This window comes from Chinchilla lanigera, unplaced genomic scaffold, assembly GCF_000276665.1.
Source record: "Chinchilla lanigera isolate Chin_1 unplaced genomic scaffold, ChiLan1.0 scaffold00001, whole genome shotgun sequence".
Taxonomy (NCBI): domain Eukaryota; kingdom Metazoa; phylum Chordata; class Mammalia; order Rodentia; family Chinchillidae; genus Chinchilla; species Chinchilla lanigera.
This window is the reverse complement of record NW_004955402.1, coordinates 60,548,868-60,563,401: the sequence shown is the minus strand read 5'-3', so window position 1 is coordinate 60,563,401 and position 14,534 is coordinate 60,548,868. Positions and strand designations below refer to the sequence as shown.

Below are 14,534 nucleotides of genomic sequence, written 5' to 3'. Positions count from 1 at the left end.
GAATGAAGAGAGGCGTGGGCCTCAGAACCCTAAGATGGCAGCTGAACCTGCCCCACTGAGAAGCCCCAGTCTGGAATAGGAGATACTCTCCAAGTAATTAGTAAAGCATTCTAATACATTACAACACACAACATTAGATACACTCATCTTACTAGAAAGAGGGCACACCAAAAATGCCTGAAGCAATCAGGTGCAGTAGCACACCCCTGAAGTCCCAGGTACTCTGGAGGCTGAGGCAGGAGGATCACAGTTGGAGGCCAGCCTGGGCAACACAGGAAGATCATGTCTCAAAATAAAAAATAGAAAGGGTTGAGGATGTAATTCAGGGATAGAACAGCCCTGAGTTCAATCCCAAGTATAGCAAAAAAAAAGTCTGAAGCATTTTAAATTGTTCTTCAGATTCAAATTTTCCACCCCGAAAGAGAAAACATTCATATATGCTGTATATTAAAAGCAGATAAATCAACACCTCACAATGCTATTTTTCCACCCCAACAAGTAACTGCGATAACTTTGGACATGTACTCTTACTTATATAGTCATGAAATAAATGTCATTAACATGTCATTAATATCTAATTGAGAATGACCTGATATGCAACATGCTTAATGGCCAGCAAGAAAGTGATTCTCTTTAATAAATAGCTACTTACAATGCACTTTCAACATGGAAAATATTTGTAACCAATACAAATAAAAATTTACATTTTAAATATCAAGTTTCCTGAGGAATTAGTCAGATTGGTGTTTTAGCCCAGTGCACTTGATTATGTAACTTATATACATGTGTTTAATAGCGCTTTTGAAACAAGAGCATGATAAAGCTGTGCTGTACATTATGATACACCCAGTGTAGTGTTGCTTCAGCACAAGCACTTTAGAACTTGTATCCATGGCCACACATAGAGAGGAAGCAGATGCTCAGGTTAAGTTGTCCTCTCCTGCACAGAAGCAGCCTGATCTTGGGTTCCGGTTAATAGAGTGGAATTACCATGGCATAGTCTCGGAGATACTGAGACAGCCGAGAAACGGCAGTAATCTACAGCATCAGAATTGAAAGCTGAGTCACAAGAAGTCTGGGGCTGTGCATGACTCATGCAATTCAACCTGCATCTCTCCCTTCCAATCACATTCACTGTATGTGGGCTCAAGGAAGAATTTAACTATGGTAAACATTAGAGGGAGGAATTCTGGAGAGAAGTAAGTTGAAACAAAAAGAAGCACAAGAGATTGGAGCCCGGGGGCGCAGGAAATGATTAAGCTACTCTCAATGTATAAAATAGAGCACATCAGTTAAAAGTAAAGTTTTTCCTAAAACATCCAGAATGTTGCCTCAGTGCCCCACATTCCTGAGCACAGATATGACCAGAGAGATAGCCGAGCCTGCAACCAGTGAGACGTCTCCTGGAGAAGGAGAACAGGAAAGTGCTTCCAGTCGCGTCACTGTGTTCATTGGCAGGAACTGGACTTCATGCACACAAGGGAAACGCAAACATCAGCTATTTAAGTATTCCACAGCGCACCTCCCAGTGTGACAGCAAAAATCCGAGCAAAGAATAACAGCTGCCTTGGGGCACCAAAGCAGCCAAATCTGAAGAGACGGCATCAGTTTTCTTTGGTGCACACTGCAAAGCCTGGTTCTCCAACACCCTGATTTCAAAGGCACATGAGCTTTTCTCCTTCACCCTGGCTGCTAGAGGAAAACACATGCATTTGGGAGGCCTCTTCACTCAGTCATGCAAGAACAAATGCTTTCAAACCAGGCTTGGTGAACGATAAATTAGGGAAAGTCCACCTTGAAAGCAGAACCTAACAAGCGCTGCATTTGTTCTACTCTGGGGAAGCGATCTGCCCTGGGGTCTCTCGGACGCCCCATTCAGAACATATCACATAGGTTTAGATCACTGCAGAAAGTGAGCTACTGTTAATATCAAAACTAGTTTCAGAAGTAGACTTCACCTCAATGCTAAACAGAATTTGGCATGGCAGCGGGCAGGAAGATATGCTATGTAACTATAAAATATAGGAGTTTGCATCTATATTTAGCAAACTTGGGCGTTTGCAAGTGCCTCTTGTCACCTCTGTGCTGTTCCTAGCACCTGGGCGGAGCTGAGGCTATAAGCATTGCCAACGCAGCATGCAGGGCAGATTTCAGCCTGCCTGCCAGAAAAGGGTAGCATTACCAACAGTACTTCTAATGCTTCCATTTATGTGTCTGTGAAGTAGAAGACAACAGGGAAATAAAATCATCCTGCTTGTGCACGCAAGTTCAACAACAGCCAGGAGGCGCATCTTTCTACACCACTAATTCATGCGCAAAGAAACTGTTCCAGCATCTGCATGGCGGCTTCAAGCCCCACAAATCACATGAGGTATCATTTTCAGGGTACAATATTTCTGCTCCTATATTTCCATAAAGTGCAAACTATTTTCAGCAAAGGACTTACACTGTTCTTTAAAACACTCACCCATTCAGCGCCTCATTCCCTAGGAACAAACATGAAAACTCATAATTTCTCATTGTTCTAGCAATTTTCTCCTATTCTGCCCAGAGCCTTATTCGTACAAATGTAAACACTGTTCACTCAGGGATAGTTAGTGAAAATAAATTAATGAGCTGGAAAAGCTAACATGCTACAGGCTTACACGGAGTATGTTTTTAACTAAAATTTGGCAATTTATATGGAGTCCTGATCTAGCAGTAGCACACATTACACAAAATCCTTTTTATAAAAAAAAGTTCTTGCTTTTGTCTCCTCCTAAAATAGATTAGCCTTACAGTCTGAAAATAACTCTCCTAATATAGGGTAATTTAATATTTCCATACCATTTTTTCATTGTAAACATAAATATGAAAATTACATTTACAACTCAAGTAGTGATAGTTTTAACCCCAAACAAACATTACCATAGGGAATATTTGGGGGAAACATGCACTGAGACATTTACTACAAATTTAATTAATTGTACAAGATAGAATATTCCTCAATATATTCTTTCACAATAGATCAATCATTTAGCATGCTTTACCCATATGGCATGACTATTCACACACGACTACTAGATTCTATCCCACCTTTGGTTCCACAAAAATTACTGTGTACACATCATCCTTATGACATTTTTAAACTCTCCATATGGTTGGTTCCATACATGGCATAGCTAATACCTGGGCCAGGTGCATACCTAAGATACCCAGTTTTATTCATCCACAGTTTCTACAGTCACAGCACTTGTTCTTGAGTCTTCCCTTGGCTCCACTTAGTTGCCTCTAAACATCCAAGTTTTCAGGGGAGTTTGTAATGGACAGAGTCACTGCCACAATCCTGTGCTGATCTCCTGAGATGACCTCGGTGAGTATAGAAGTCACAGACAGACACTATGTGACTTCCAAAGCTCTGTACACTATTTACAAGTGGGAGTAGAGGACCCTGTGTACACAGATATTTTTCCCACTAAGAAGATGAGTCTCCACATAAATGGCAAGAAGCACAAAACCCAACACTCTCTCCTGCACAGAAGCAGCCTGATCTTGGGTGTCAATGGCTGTATTTTAAAATAAAGCTTATAATATTGCCTCTTCTCCTAACATTGAGGAATTAAAGCACAATTTTTTTCTAGATAAATCTGCTTCAAAATGTACACTGCAAATATTCTTCACCATGTTTAAGTGGTTATTCTATAAAGAATTAAACATATCTATAAAATTCAATTAAGCTTTCACTTCTCAAGAGGTATAAAATTATACAGCATTTTCCCTTCTTTGCCTGATTTATAATTAAGGAGTAACATAAAACAATATTGAGGGGGCTGGGGATTTAGCTCAGCGGCAAAGCGCCTGCCTGGCAAGCGCAAGGGCGTGAGTTCGGTTCCCAGTACCGGAGAAAAACCAAAAAAAAAAAAAAAAAACAATATTGAACAACAATCTTCATTGGACCTAGGAATTTCTTAAATGGACCAAAGTTCCCTGTAACACAAAGAGAATGTAACTAAAATAACAGCCATGTTATTGGGGTAACAAGCTGCAATATAGCTCAGTAGAACACTGAATTTTCTCTTATGAGCCACGTACGTGGGAACTCTCCAGGCAAACGCTGCATATCTTCTTCACACGTGAGTACAGTTGGTTGACGGTGGGGTATCTATTCGACTTTTGTTTTCTTTGTTCTCATTGAGAGGTGATTCATTTTGAATATGACACTTGAACACTTGCTTATAGGCCTTCCTGAAGTTTTCGGAGAGAAATGCATATATGATAGGATTCACTGAGGAATTGCTGTAGGCCAGGCAGTGGGCGGTGATCCTGAAGAAGAAGGAAGCCGGGGTCAGCGGGAAGGTCCCGAACTCAGCCCAGAGGTGGATGATGTGGTGTGGCAGCCAGGAAATCCCAAACACCACGACCACCACTAGGACCGTCTGCGCTGTCTGGAGGAAGCGGGAAAGAGAAAGAGGAGAAAAAGCAGAGGTGAAGAGGAAAAAAAGGAAATGCATGGACTACAACAGCAAAAGAATCCAGCATGCTAAACCCACCCTAAGGTAATTCCATATTTATTTTCATGGGCTCAAACAAAAGATACTAAATCTGCTACAGGTACTTTTACTTCATATGATATTTCTGTTCATAAAAGTTCTTCAAGATTTTTCATCCCCTTCCACAGTAGTAATTCTTGTATGTGTATGAAGAGCATGCGGATTACATGAAGCCCGCTCCAGAGATGGCGAACCTTTTAGAGATGAGTGCCCACACTGCAACCCCAAGACCCACTAATTTGTCACAAAGTGCCAACACTGCAATTAAACTTGAATACTGAGGTTTAAGTTTAGAAAAAACAACTCTCATATTAACATCTTTTATCTTAACAGAAAAGCAAATAACACACCTGCCATAGGTTCCCTGCCCCTGTGCTGGATCATGGAAATAGAAATGCACAAATGTTAAAGGACTTAACTTTTGAAGCAGCAAAACTCTTCCAGTGTGCACACAGCAAGCGGCATCACTGGTGTGATGATAGCTTAGATGAGCGTTGAGTTCTGTGCCCAATCGTTATTTCCACAGACAAATGTGAGGATGTTAATTTCTCCTCATTAAATTTCAATAAATTAAAGACCACATTAATTAATGCACTGAGGCATTGTAGTTACAGCCTGCTGACCACTCAGCCCACTTTCTTTCTGGCTTTTATCTCCACCCTTCCCATACTGCTCCTAAATCAGAAGTACTTGGAAATCTGAGGTGGATCCAAGGGTCCCTTTGCAATTCCCACCCAGCTAGGAGGAAGTGTCCCTGTGTGACAACCTCCACACAGGAGGCTGTGAGCCTCCTTTGTCCCATGTGCTGTGGATGTGAAGTCGCGTCCCAGCTGGGCACAGACTGGAGGGCTGAGCCTGAGCCTTGCAGGACTTCCCTGCCCAGCACCTGCTGAGAGGCAGCAGCTAGATAGATACCTGTGGTTACTGAAAACCATCTCTATGGATTCAAACAGAAGACAATAGTATATCTTATGCAAATGCCTTAATTAAAGGCGTTTAGTATTTTTGAAATATAAAATACAGAACAACCAGTGGGCTCCTTCCTTATAGAAGCACAGCTCCAGCACCATGCCGGGCCTTGCTGGTCACAGCAGAATCCATGTAGTTAGCCTGTAAACCAACCCTGGCTGAGCACTGACTACACGCACTACATTGCTGAGCCCCCTACACAGCCCTGTGAAGTAAACCATGGGGGACCCATGGGCTGTAAACAGGGAAACTGAGACTCGAGAGAATTAAGACACCTGCATGGTTCCCCACAGTAAAATTCAAAGGCAGAGCTAAAGCCAAGCCCATATGCTCCCAAAGCCACATGCAGAAATGCTGAGTTTCGCAGAGACAGACTCACGAACCTGCCTAGGCACCATCACCCTTATCTCCCTCTCTGCTACCCAGGGCTCCTTTTCAAGCAAAGCATCTGGGAGGCAAGCCCCTCCTGAGGCAATATTTGTGTCACTTCTCCAACTTAATCAGACAAAGAAGTTCCCGGTTTCTCCTGTGTGTGACCACGTCACTCCACAGCTCACTCTGCAGAGCAGGAACATTAGGGCTTGAGAGGCACATACAGAAAACTGCTTGTCCCAGGCCTGGAAATCAAGTGATCTCCTGCTTTCCCTCAGACACTGTCCAGGGTGTCATACTTTAGAATGTGCTTTAACGCCTCCTGTACAGACCTGGAAGCTGTGAGGCTAATACCTTTCCTAACGTTCCAGTCAGGGTGCTGACACGTGCCACACGCTTGACCTGACTGATGGCTGCCGGTCGGTATGCTCTTCTGCAATCTGACTAAAATGTATGAACAGGAAGGAAAGTTGGCAGATTTTGAAAGATGAAAACATATGGAGGCTTATTTTTCTCATAACTTCACACTGATGGAAGAATAAGACACAGGAAGATGACTTCTGTTAAAGTTGGGCATGGTAGCACACACCTACAATCCCAGAATTCTGGGCTACTGAGCCAGGAAGATTGCAAGTATGAGCCCAGCCTGGGAAATCTGGCAACTTAGCAAGAACATATCTCAAAATAAAAAAATAAGAAATAGGGAGGGTGGCTGGGAATGTAGCTCAGGGTGGAGGCCTTAGGTTCAATCCCCAATATGAAAATTTTTAAAAAGCACTGCTAAGACACACATCCTTCCATGTAAGACACAAAGACCTCATGTCCTGCAGGACTACCATTAGGCAGAGAGGGAACAGAAGGACATCACAACTCCACACTGCCATGAGGGGCACATTCCTGAATTGCAAGAGGGTTTTCTTACTATTTCTCATGAGCGGGGGACCCTACTCTTACTGACAATGATATGGAGGATTTTATGTGTTAGATACTAACCTTCTCAGGACTGATGATAGTTATTAAGACCTGAATAGCCATTTACCACAACTGGAGTGAAAGCCAGGACATTGGCCAGGTCCTGGCAGACATGCTGGAGAGAAAAGGTAGATTTCAGGCCAAGCACATGCCAGCAGTCTGGAGCGGGGGAACACAAGAACTAAGCTCGATAGGCACCATGGGCTGTGCAAGACCACAGAATTGCCAGCAGGTCTGGGCCATACACTAGGTGCCCAACCTCACACCTCATTTGTGAGGAAGAAGAAAAAATTGGGCAATGATTCCCAGACTGGGCCTCATCCATGTAATCACTACAATTGAGGGGTAAGAACTACGAACAGGTGTTACAGAGTAAAAGCTTATGTTTTAAGCCACTTGGAACATGACACACAAAGCAAACAGGTAATTTGCTCACCTATATTAAGGGAGTGTTTGCTACTGATCCATTTATCCATCAGTGTGTGAGAAATGCCATTCTCAGACGATTTAATCAAACAATCTAGATATGATTATGCCTACTAATAGGACAGAAAAACTCTTCTTTTGAAGACAATCAGACCATATCTCCATTTCACAAAATAATCACCCAAATAGTATTACTACTTCTTTTAGGAAATGTTTACCAAGCACAAATGTGCTATGACCTCAGCAGTAGACTGATAAGATCCATGTCTTATCAAAACCCACAGGGCAAATGAATAGCTATCTGCCCTAAGTGTGGAATATATTTTCAGTGGTAGTGTTTGTACCTCTGAGTGTTTATAATTCATCACAAATTTGGACAAGAAATGTGGGAAAAAGTCATTTTCTTTTTCTTGATTACTGGTAGCTTTGAAATGTGACTGGATTACAATTTGTAATATAAATACTGGGATATAATACTGAATGGATATTTATATAAACTATCATTTATTCTAAAATCACTCCTAAGAGTTTAATAAGAGTTTGTCAGGGCCAACTTTGCCCCCAGCTCAAAATCTCAGCTTTTCCTGTCCTCTGCACTTCTCACCCAAGGTCTCAGCCCACTGGACTTTGTGTTCCCTTCCCTGACTTACAAATCAGCACCCTGAACACAGGCCTGGTCCCTGTTCTCACAGTCCTTGCACTGAAGATGCTTCAGGCACAGCAGCATCAGGAGCCAAATACTGCATGGCTGGAAATATCAAATGATTGTGATCTTCTTTCTTCCCTTGTAAAAGATGCTGGAAGAACTGAGAAGATGGGAGACAGGGCAGGAAGAAGTCCCATGGCCACAGGAAACCAGCCTTCTTGAGTATGTCTAGAATGCCCTAACTAAAGTGAAAGATATGGTCAGAATGCACACAATCCCCGCCCTGGGATCCTGTGAGGTCAGTACATCCATCACTACCCAGTGCAAAGCTCTGGGCCTCATCCCATTGCTGACTCATTTGGTAGTAGCTATTGGATATTTACCTGGGAGCCTGCCTTTTTAATAAGCTCAGGAAGGTGTTTGGAGAATCATTCACAAAATGCACAACAAACTAGAAATTACTTCATCTACCTCAAGTTAGATAATCAAAGAGATGTTTTGTTCAATACCAACAACCTCCAAGGCTAAAGCAGCTCCTCATCGGAAGAAGCAAAAAAATCTGCTTCCCTTCTTTCCTTCTGAAATGGGAACGTAACACAGGGACTGGCCTGTGTGAAAATGAGGCTGACTTGTTTTCATTTCTTACAGGATCATTTGCCTCTACAGGAGCTGGCCTTACAGGCAGACCATGAACTACTAACATCATAAGTCTATGTGAAGCATAGAATCCCAATAATAACTGCTGACAGAGGGGAAAAGTCATTAAAGTTACATACTAATATTTACTACACTTGAGATTAGATTCTTTATTAGCATGGTTTCTTTTTGTTCTTTAAACTGAGAATATCTAAAAAAATTAGACTTTCTCCTGATCACAGGATGCTCTTTTTCAAGCCATTTGAGACATCTGTCCTTTCTTCAAAGAGTCTCACTCACAATGTGCCTAGTGAAAATTGGCTGGGAATAAAAGGGTGACTAAAAGATGAGAATGATGAAAAGCACTGAACAATTTGTATAAATGACAGCCAGAAAGCTACAGAACTACTTCAAGTCAGAGAAACAGAGAGTAAAAACTAAGAAAAAAGCAGCTGGTGAAAGAACCCAATACATCGAGACAGTCTTTGATCCAGATCACCTCCTTGAAGCATCCATCCAGCTCACTGCCCACCCTATTCTGAAGTCTTCCGTGCATTACCCAAGAATTTATTTTAGCATCCCATGAGCTTCCCTGCAGAAACACTTCTGTGTGTCTAGCAAAGCTTCAGTCAGAACACTGAATCCATTATATGGCTCTATACTGTTATTTCTGTAGTAGAAATTACCTCTTCTTTCACATTTTCCTCCAAACAATAGCATAACTGCATAGCATGTTCATCATGAGAAGCTGAATTCTCCACTTCATAAGAATCATAAGCCTCACCTGATGTTAACATGGTATAAATGTCTAATATTAATGGTGATGGTACTAAGAGATGGGGCCTTTGGAAGGTGATTAGGTTATAACATAGAGCTTTTATAAATGGGATTAGTGTCTCTGTGAAAAAAAAAAAAAAAGCCCCAGAGAGCTGCCTGCCTCTTCCTCCATGTAAGGACACAGAGAGAAGCAGCATCTATGAGCCCAGAAATGGATTTCAAATTTGCTGGCACTTGATCTTGAAATTCCAGCCTTGAGAACCCTGGGAAATAAATGTCCATTGTTTATAAGCCACCCAGTACGTTGTGCTGTGCTATGGCAGTCTAAACTGACGCTGATGGTGCAGAGGAAGGAAACTCTGCTTAACCCTTGAGAAGAAGGCTGAGAAACCAGGTAGAGAAGAGCAAACTATCAAAATCTACATCCTATATCCAAAGTCTATATCCCATCAGCCCACTCTAGACCAAAGCCTATAGGGCATCTACCCACCAGCCCCAGATATTGAGTTCATGGGCAGCCACACCTGTGCTAAGATCCGGGGGCAACATGCACAGTGGATCAGCATCCATCATCACAGGAACCGATCCTCTGTTCTGCTTTCCTCTGCACAGCTCCTTTCCTTTCCCTGATTCTTTTTCCTTGCTCCCCTACTTCCTCTCCCTTCCCTTCACTTCCTCTTTTCTCTCTTTCCACTCACTTTTCATACCCCTCCCCTGAACCTCTCTCTTATCTCTTTCTTAGACACGTCTGTGCCCTATCACCACATTTATTTGTCTTAGGTCAACAAAAGGCAATTAAATATATCAAAAGAGATCTGACATCTGTTCAGTAGCTAATAAGGGTTACAGACTATGAGAAAATAAGATAAATTTTCTTCGGTTTTGCAAATGCTAACACCTTCTTTCCACTAAGAATGAACTAGATATTTTTAGATAAACATATATTTCACACATATATGCACATACTCAAAGCAAGTGTTGAACTACTAAATTTACATTTGTTGTAAAATAAAATAGAAGCTTTTCTAATAATTGCTTATAAGACTTATTTCCTTTTAACCATTTTGCTCTTCTCTAGAAATTTTACAGTTTCTCTGTAACACTTTCCAAATATAGAGAATAAAACCATAACATAGACACCTAAAGCCCATCCACAAATAAAACCTAACCATAGACACAAAGGCAGTCCATCGAATATTTTAAAAGTGTCTTACTGCATTCTCTCAGTAGCCCTAAAACCTTTTTAAATCAGTAACACATATTTAGCAATGGTGTTATTTCTGTTAAATGCAGTGAGGCTGTTCCCTCCCAAAGGAAACCAGTCTTTCCCGCTCCTCTTAAAATGTTTAGCACTGAACAGGGGCTCAGATACTTCTCTTCCACTACAGAGTTGGCTTCCAAATGCAGCCCATTCCTCTTAGAATCCCCTAGGTCTGCTCAGTCCTGCACAGGGTGGGTACTTTATAAGTAACTATCCAAGGGGAAATTAGAAACAATCCTTAACTGCTTTAATGAATCATTTTCTTGGAGATGAGAAGTATGGTTCAAAGGCTTTCCAACATACTAGAAAAATAAAAAGCTACAGGGTAAGAGTACCTCACTGAGAACAGAAGTAAACCATGTTTTGGCCTTTATTCCATTCCCGTATGAACAGCTAACTTGTCAGATGTCCAAAGAGGGGTCTAGGACCTTAATATTATGCTTTCTAAAGAATTTTCTGCCCTTGGTTATCAGAAAGAGGCAAATTTTAGCCACACTGTGGCTTATAAACAGGGAACTCAGGAAGAACTATCTTTTATTTGAGTGGATGTTTTTAGAGTAAATGTGATTAAATTACAACTTCTGCAAATTATACATGTCATTGAAAATAATAAGTATTTAGAAGGAAAAACAAGATATTTTAAGGTATTGTTAGCAATGTTTATAAGTTAAAACCTTGGTTATAATCTTCTTGTCTCTCATCAGATTATCTAATAATTTCATTCTACTCTCTAAAATCAGAAATTATATAGCTCTTATCTGAATATGAGTTAAATTAATCCTGATGAATTAAATGCTTTTTTTCTTGTACGTACAAGATAATGAGTATCAGAAAGTTGAATGCCTTAGTATCACTCAGGGGGAACCCACTTAAATCAGGCCTCACTGGATGAAAACGAGGATTAGGGTGCTTAGGTTCCCCTACAACCTTTCATCCTGTTCCTCTCGGGCCAAAGCCAGCGTGTGTCCAGGGGAAGACCCAAGAACAGTGAAGGGCTCTTGAGTCTTTAGGGAGTAATTATATCAACGTTCTCTCAACGGGAATTAAACCAGGCCTTTTGGAATCACACTAGAGATGGTAAAAATGAAATAAGATGACTATACTTCCATGCAAATTTCAACAGTCAACACCTCTGCACTCACCCCAGTCAACTGAGAACACACCTCCCCACAAGTAGGGAATCCAAAGTCTACCTTTCCTTGCCTCCCCACCTCCCCTTAAGTTTGAATGTGGGCTGCCCTCCCCAAGCCACTCAATCACTCCTCTCTGACTCAGCATCAATAAGTTCTGCAAATATCTTTCCCAAGGAACTAAGGTTTCTATAAGCCCTGGGAAGATGTAAAGATAATTTAAAACAAAAATAAACTAAGCTCTCAAAACAGGCAGACACAAACATTTGTTTGTTAATGTTACCTTTTTCTTCGATGTTTCTGACTTCTTGGACATGTTCTTCAACTTTTTATGTAAATGATTAAGAACCTGCAAAACATATACCGATGAAATCTCAGTTTGCCTCAGACAAGGCATTGCCAGTTTTGCACTGAAAATTACTAACATGCTGAAATGGTAATGTAACTGTACAATTGCTAAAATGGGAATACACATTACATGATAAAGTAAGAGAGTCTAAACTGCTGAATGTGTCTGGTTTTCTAGCATTCACAGAAATCCTGGGCCCCTCTTGCATTCTACTGATCTGTCTCCTGCCTCAGTTTCCTTCAGGAGTCTATGTGTCAACAATTACCTGTTCACTATTATACATCAAGCACAATATCAGATCTTAGACTGAAATCTAGAGGCTGCACTCTGGGAGTCTGCCTTCCAATGGGAAAAGCAGGTGAACAAGTCAAGGCAAAAGGATTAGACATTTCCTTAGTGTGGCCAAGCCCAATCTTGCCAACATTCACACACACCTATTCCTGTCTTTCTTTTATGAGCTCTTGCCACTTGAAATCTCCATAAAGCAAATTACCCTCCATCAAGGCTTTCATTTGTTATTCATATCCTACCCACTGTGATGTGCTTTGAGACAACCTATTTTTGGGAATTCAGCATCTCTGATGCTTCATAGAGCATTTTGCAGGGCTTTACAAACAGTGACCCTGACAGGGTGTCTCCTTGAGATACAATGGCTCCGTTAAGTTCAGAAAACATTTTTTGCTGCTCTTCTCAGAGTAATATTCAGGAGAAATGACATGAAGTGATTTGGTTATGTATAAGAATTTCCAATCTAGACTTGACTGATGGTGCCAACCCTGCAGGACTGGCACCAGAACTTATTTTTCTCTACCCTCTGTGGGAGAACCTGGAGCCAACTGAGTGTCTACAGGACTAAGGGCTTCAGTCTGGCCATGGGTTCTTGGGGTGTCTCCTGGGGAGGTGGAGGCACACTCCAGCCACTTCTGTTTCCCTCCAGCACTACAACAGGGAAATAATCAAATTGGCCTTGTTACAGAAGCCTGCTCCCTGGCTAGAAGCAGCACTTCTGGGGCAATCAGTCATGTCGTAACTGAAGAGCCACAGATTTATTTACCACCTCTCCCAACCTATGCAGCTTCAGCAGCTGTCAGCAGAGTATGGCTTTCTGACTTTAGGTCCTCTGCCCTGCTGAAGCACTTCTCACTTCCTGAAACAGCTCAGTGTCATCTACAGTAAGCCCAGTCTTCACTTGCTGTGGGAACATTTGGGATAACAAATACACTGACGGTAGGCTACTGCCGACAGAAATTGGGGTTCATAACCTAGATGTAAAGGGAGGAGAGGAGAGCAGCCCTTCAGCTGCAAGTGAGAAAACCTTAACAGAGAGGTGGAGGGGTGAGAGGCAAGGCCATGCCCAAAAAGACAGTGCTGTCCAGCTGACTGGCAGCAGCCTGCCACGCTAGTGAGCGCACAGGATGGCAATGATCACTTAGGGCAGGGGACACAGGTGGGACTAGAGGAAAGGCCGCAAGCAAAATCAGACAGGGACACCTACACAGACGGTCTGTTTTGCATGAGGGCAGGAGGTCCACACCTACCATCAGCAAACTAAATCAGGTAACCACTCAGCAACTTCCAAGCACCTAAGAATACTGAATGTTGTCCAACGGTCAGTGCAGAAAATTCTTAATCATATTTTTCTGTGCCTCATTTCTTTTCAATAGCACCTACGATGAACACAATTATACCAGGATACACAAGAGAAAGAATGTGGGTATCATGATATATTACGACTCTATCTCCCTAAGGATGATGGTGTGGAGTCACTGCCCCACCATTCTAGGCATTTCCAAGTGTATGGGGGAAGGTGCCTGTTCAAACCTACACAAAGGTCACGCTGGGCGCATGCCATGGAGGAATGTAGTGGGTGGGCACATCAGGAGTTTATTCTCCTGTTAGACCAAGGAGGGTGCTGTGCAGCAATTAATTCTAAGGGGAGCAAGTAGAGGACAGCAGCACCACAGCACCAGAGGGGAGGCATCCGCAGGGGGCCTGGGCCAGCAACTGGGGTTTGTCCTCCAGCCCTGTGAGTTTCCCCAGGGACTGTCACCTGCAAAGAGCTGTTTTGCTAAACACAGCTATAGAAGGCAACACTAGCACACAATGCTCTGGTTATGTTCGTCCAAGAAAGGAGAAAAAATCCACACATTTTAATCTCAGGTGTCTTTTCAGCCATCTGGGATTCTGCATGTCAACCACCAGACTTGGTAGTTGAGCAATCCTGGACTTAACACTCAGAAAATTCATGTCATTAACTGTATAGTACATACTTAATAGCTGAGCAAAAAACAAAAAATAGCAGCTCAGAATATCTTATCTCTCGCTATTCCCACTCTGAAATGAATTTTCAATTATTGCTTCAAATACAAAGGATTTTTGCAGTTGTTCTTAGAAACAAATTATTTCCTTATAAAAATACCCAAGTGATCAAGTATCCACTAATTTTTTTCTTTCTTTTCTTTTCTTT

General features: G+C 41.9%; 1 protein-coding gene across 2 annotated transcripts in view; it reads right to left on the bottom strand.

Annotated features, from left to right (window-relative positions):
- Window positions 1–3,852: 3,852 nt before the first annotated feature.
- The window catches only part of Galr1 (galanin receptor 1), a 109,890-nt gene continuing 99,208 nt past the window's right edge, over window positions 3,853–14,534 (bottom strand). Inside the window, exons 2-3 of one of the 2 annotated variants that reach the window (XM_005373099.2) lie at window positions 12,002–12,067; window positions 3,853–4,424 (exon numbers count right to left, since the gene is read on the bottom strand). In XM_005373099.2, coding sequence (XP_005373156.1) covers window positions 4,107–4,424; window positions 12,002–12,067 — 384 coding nt within the window. In that variant the 3' untranslated portion in view covers window positions 3,853–4,106. Of the gene's footprint in view, window positions 4,425–12,001; window positions 12,068–14,534 lie in introns of those variants that run through there. The other variant, XR_001233016.1, reaches the window with a different exon arrangement.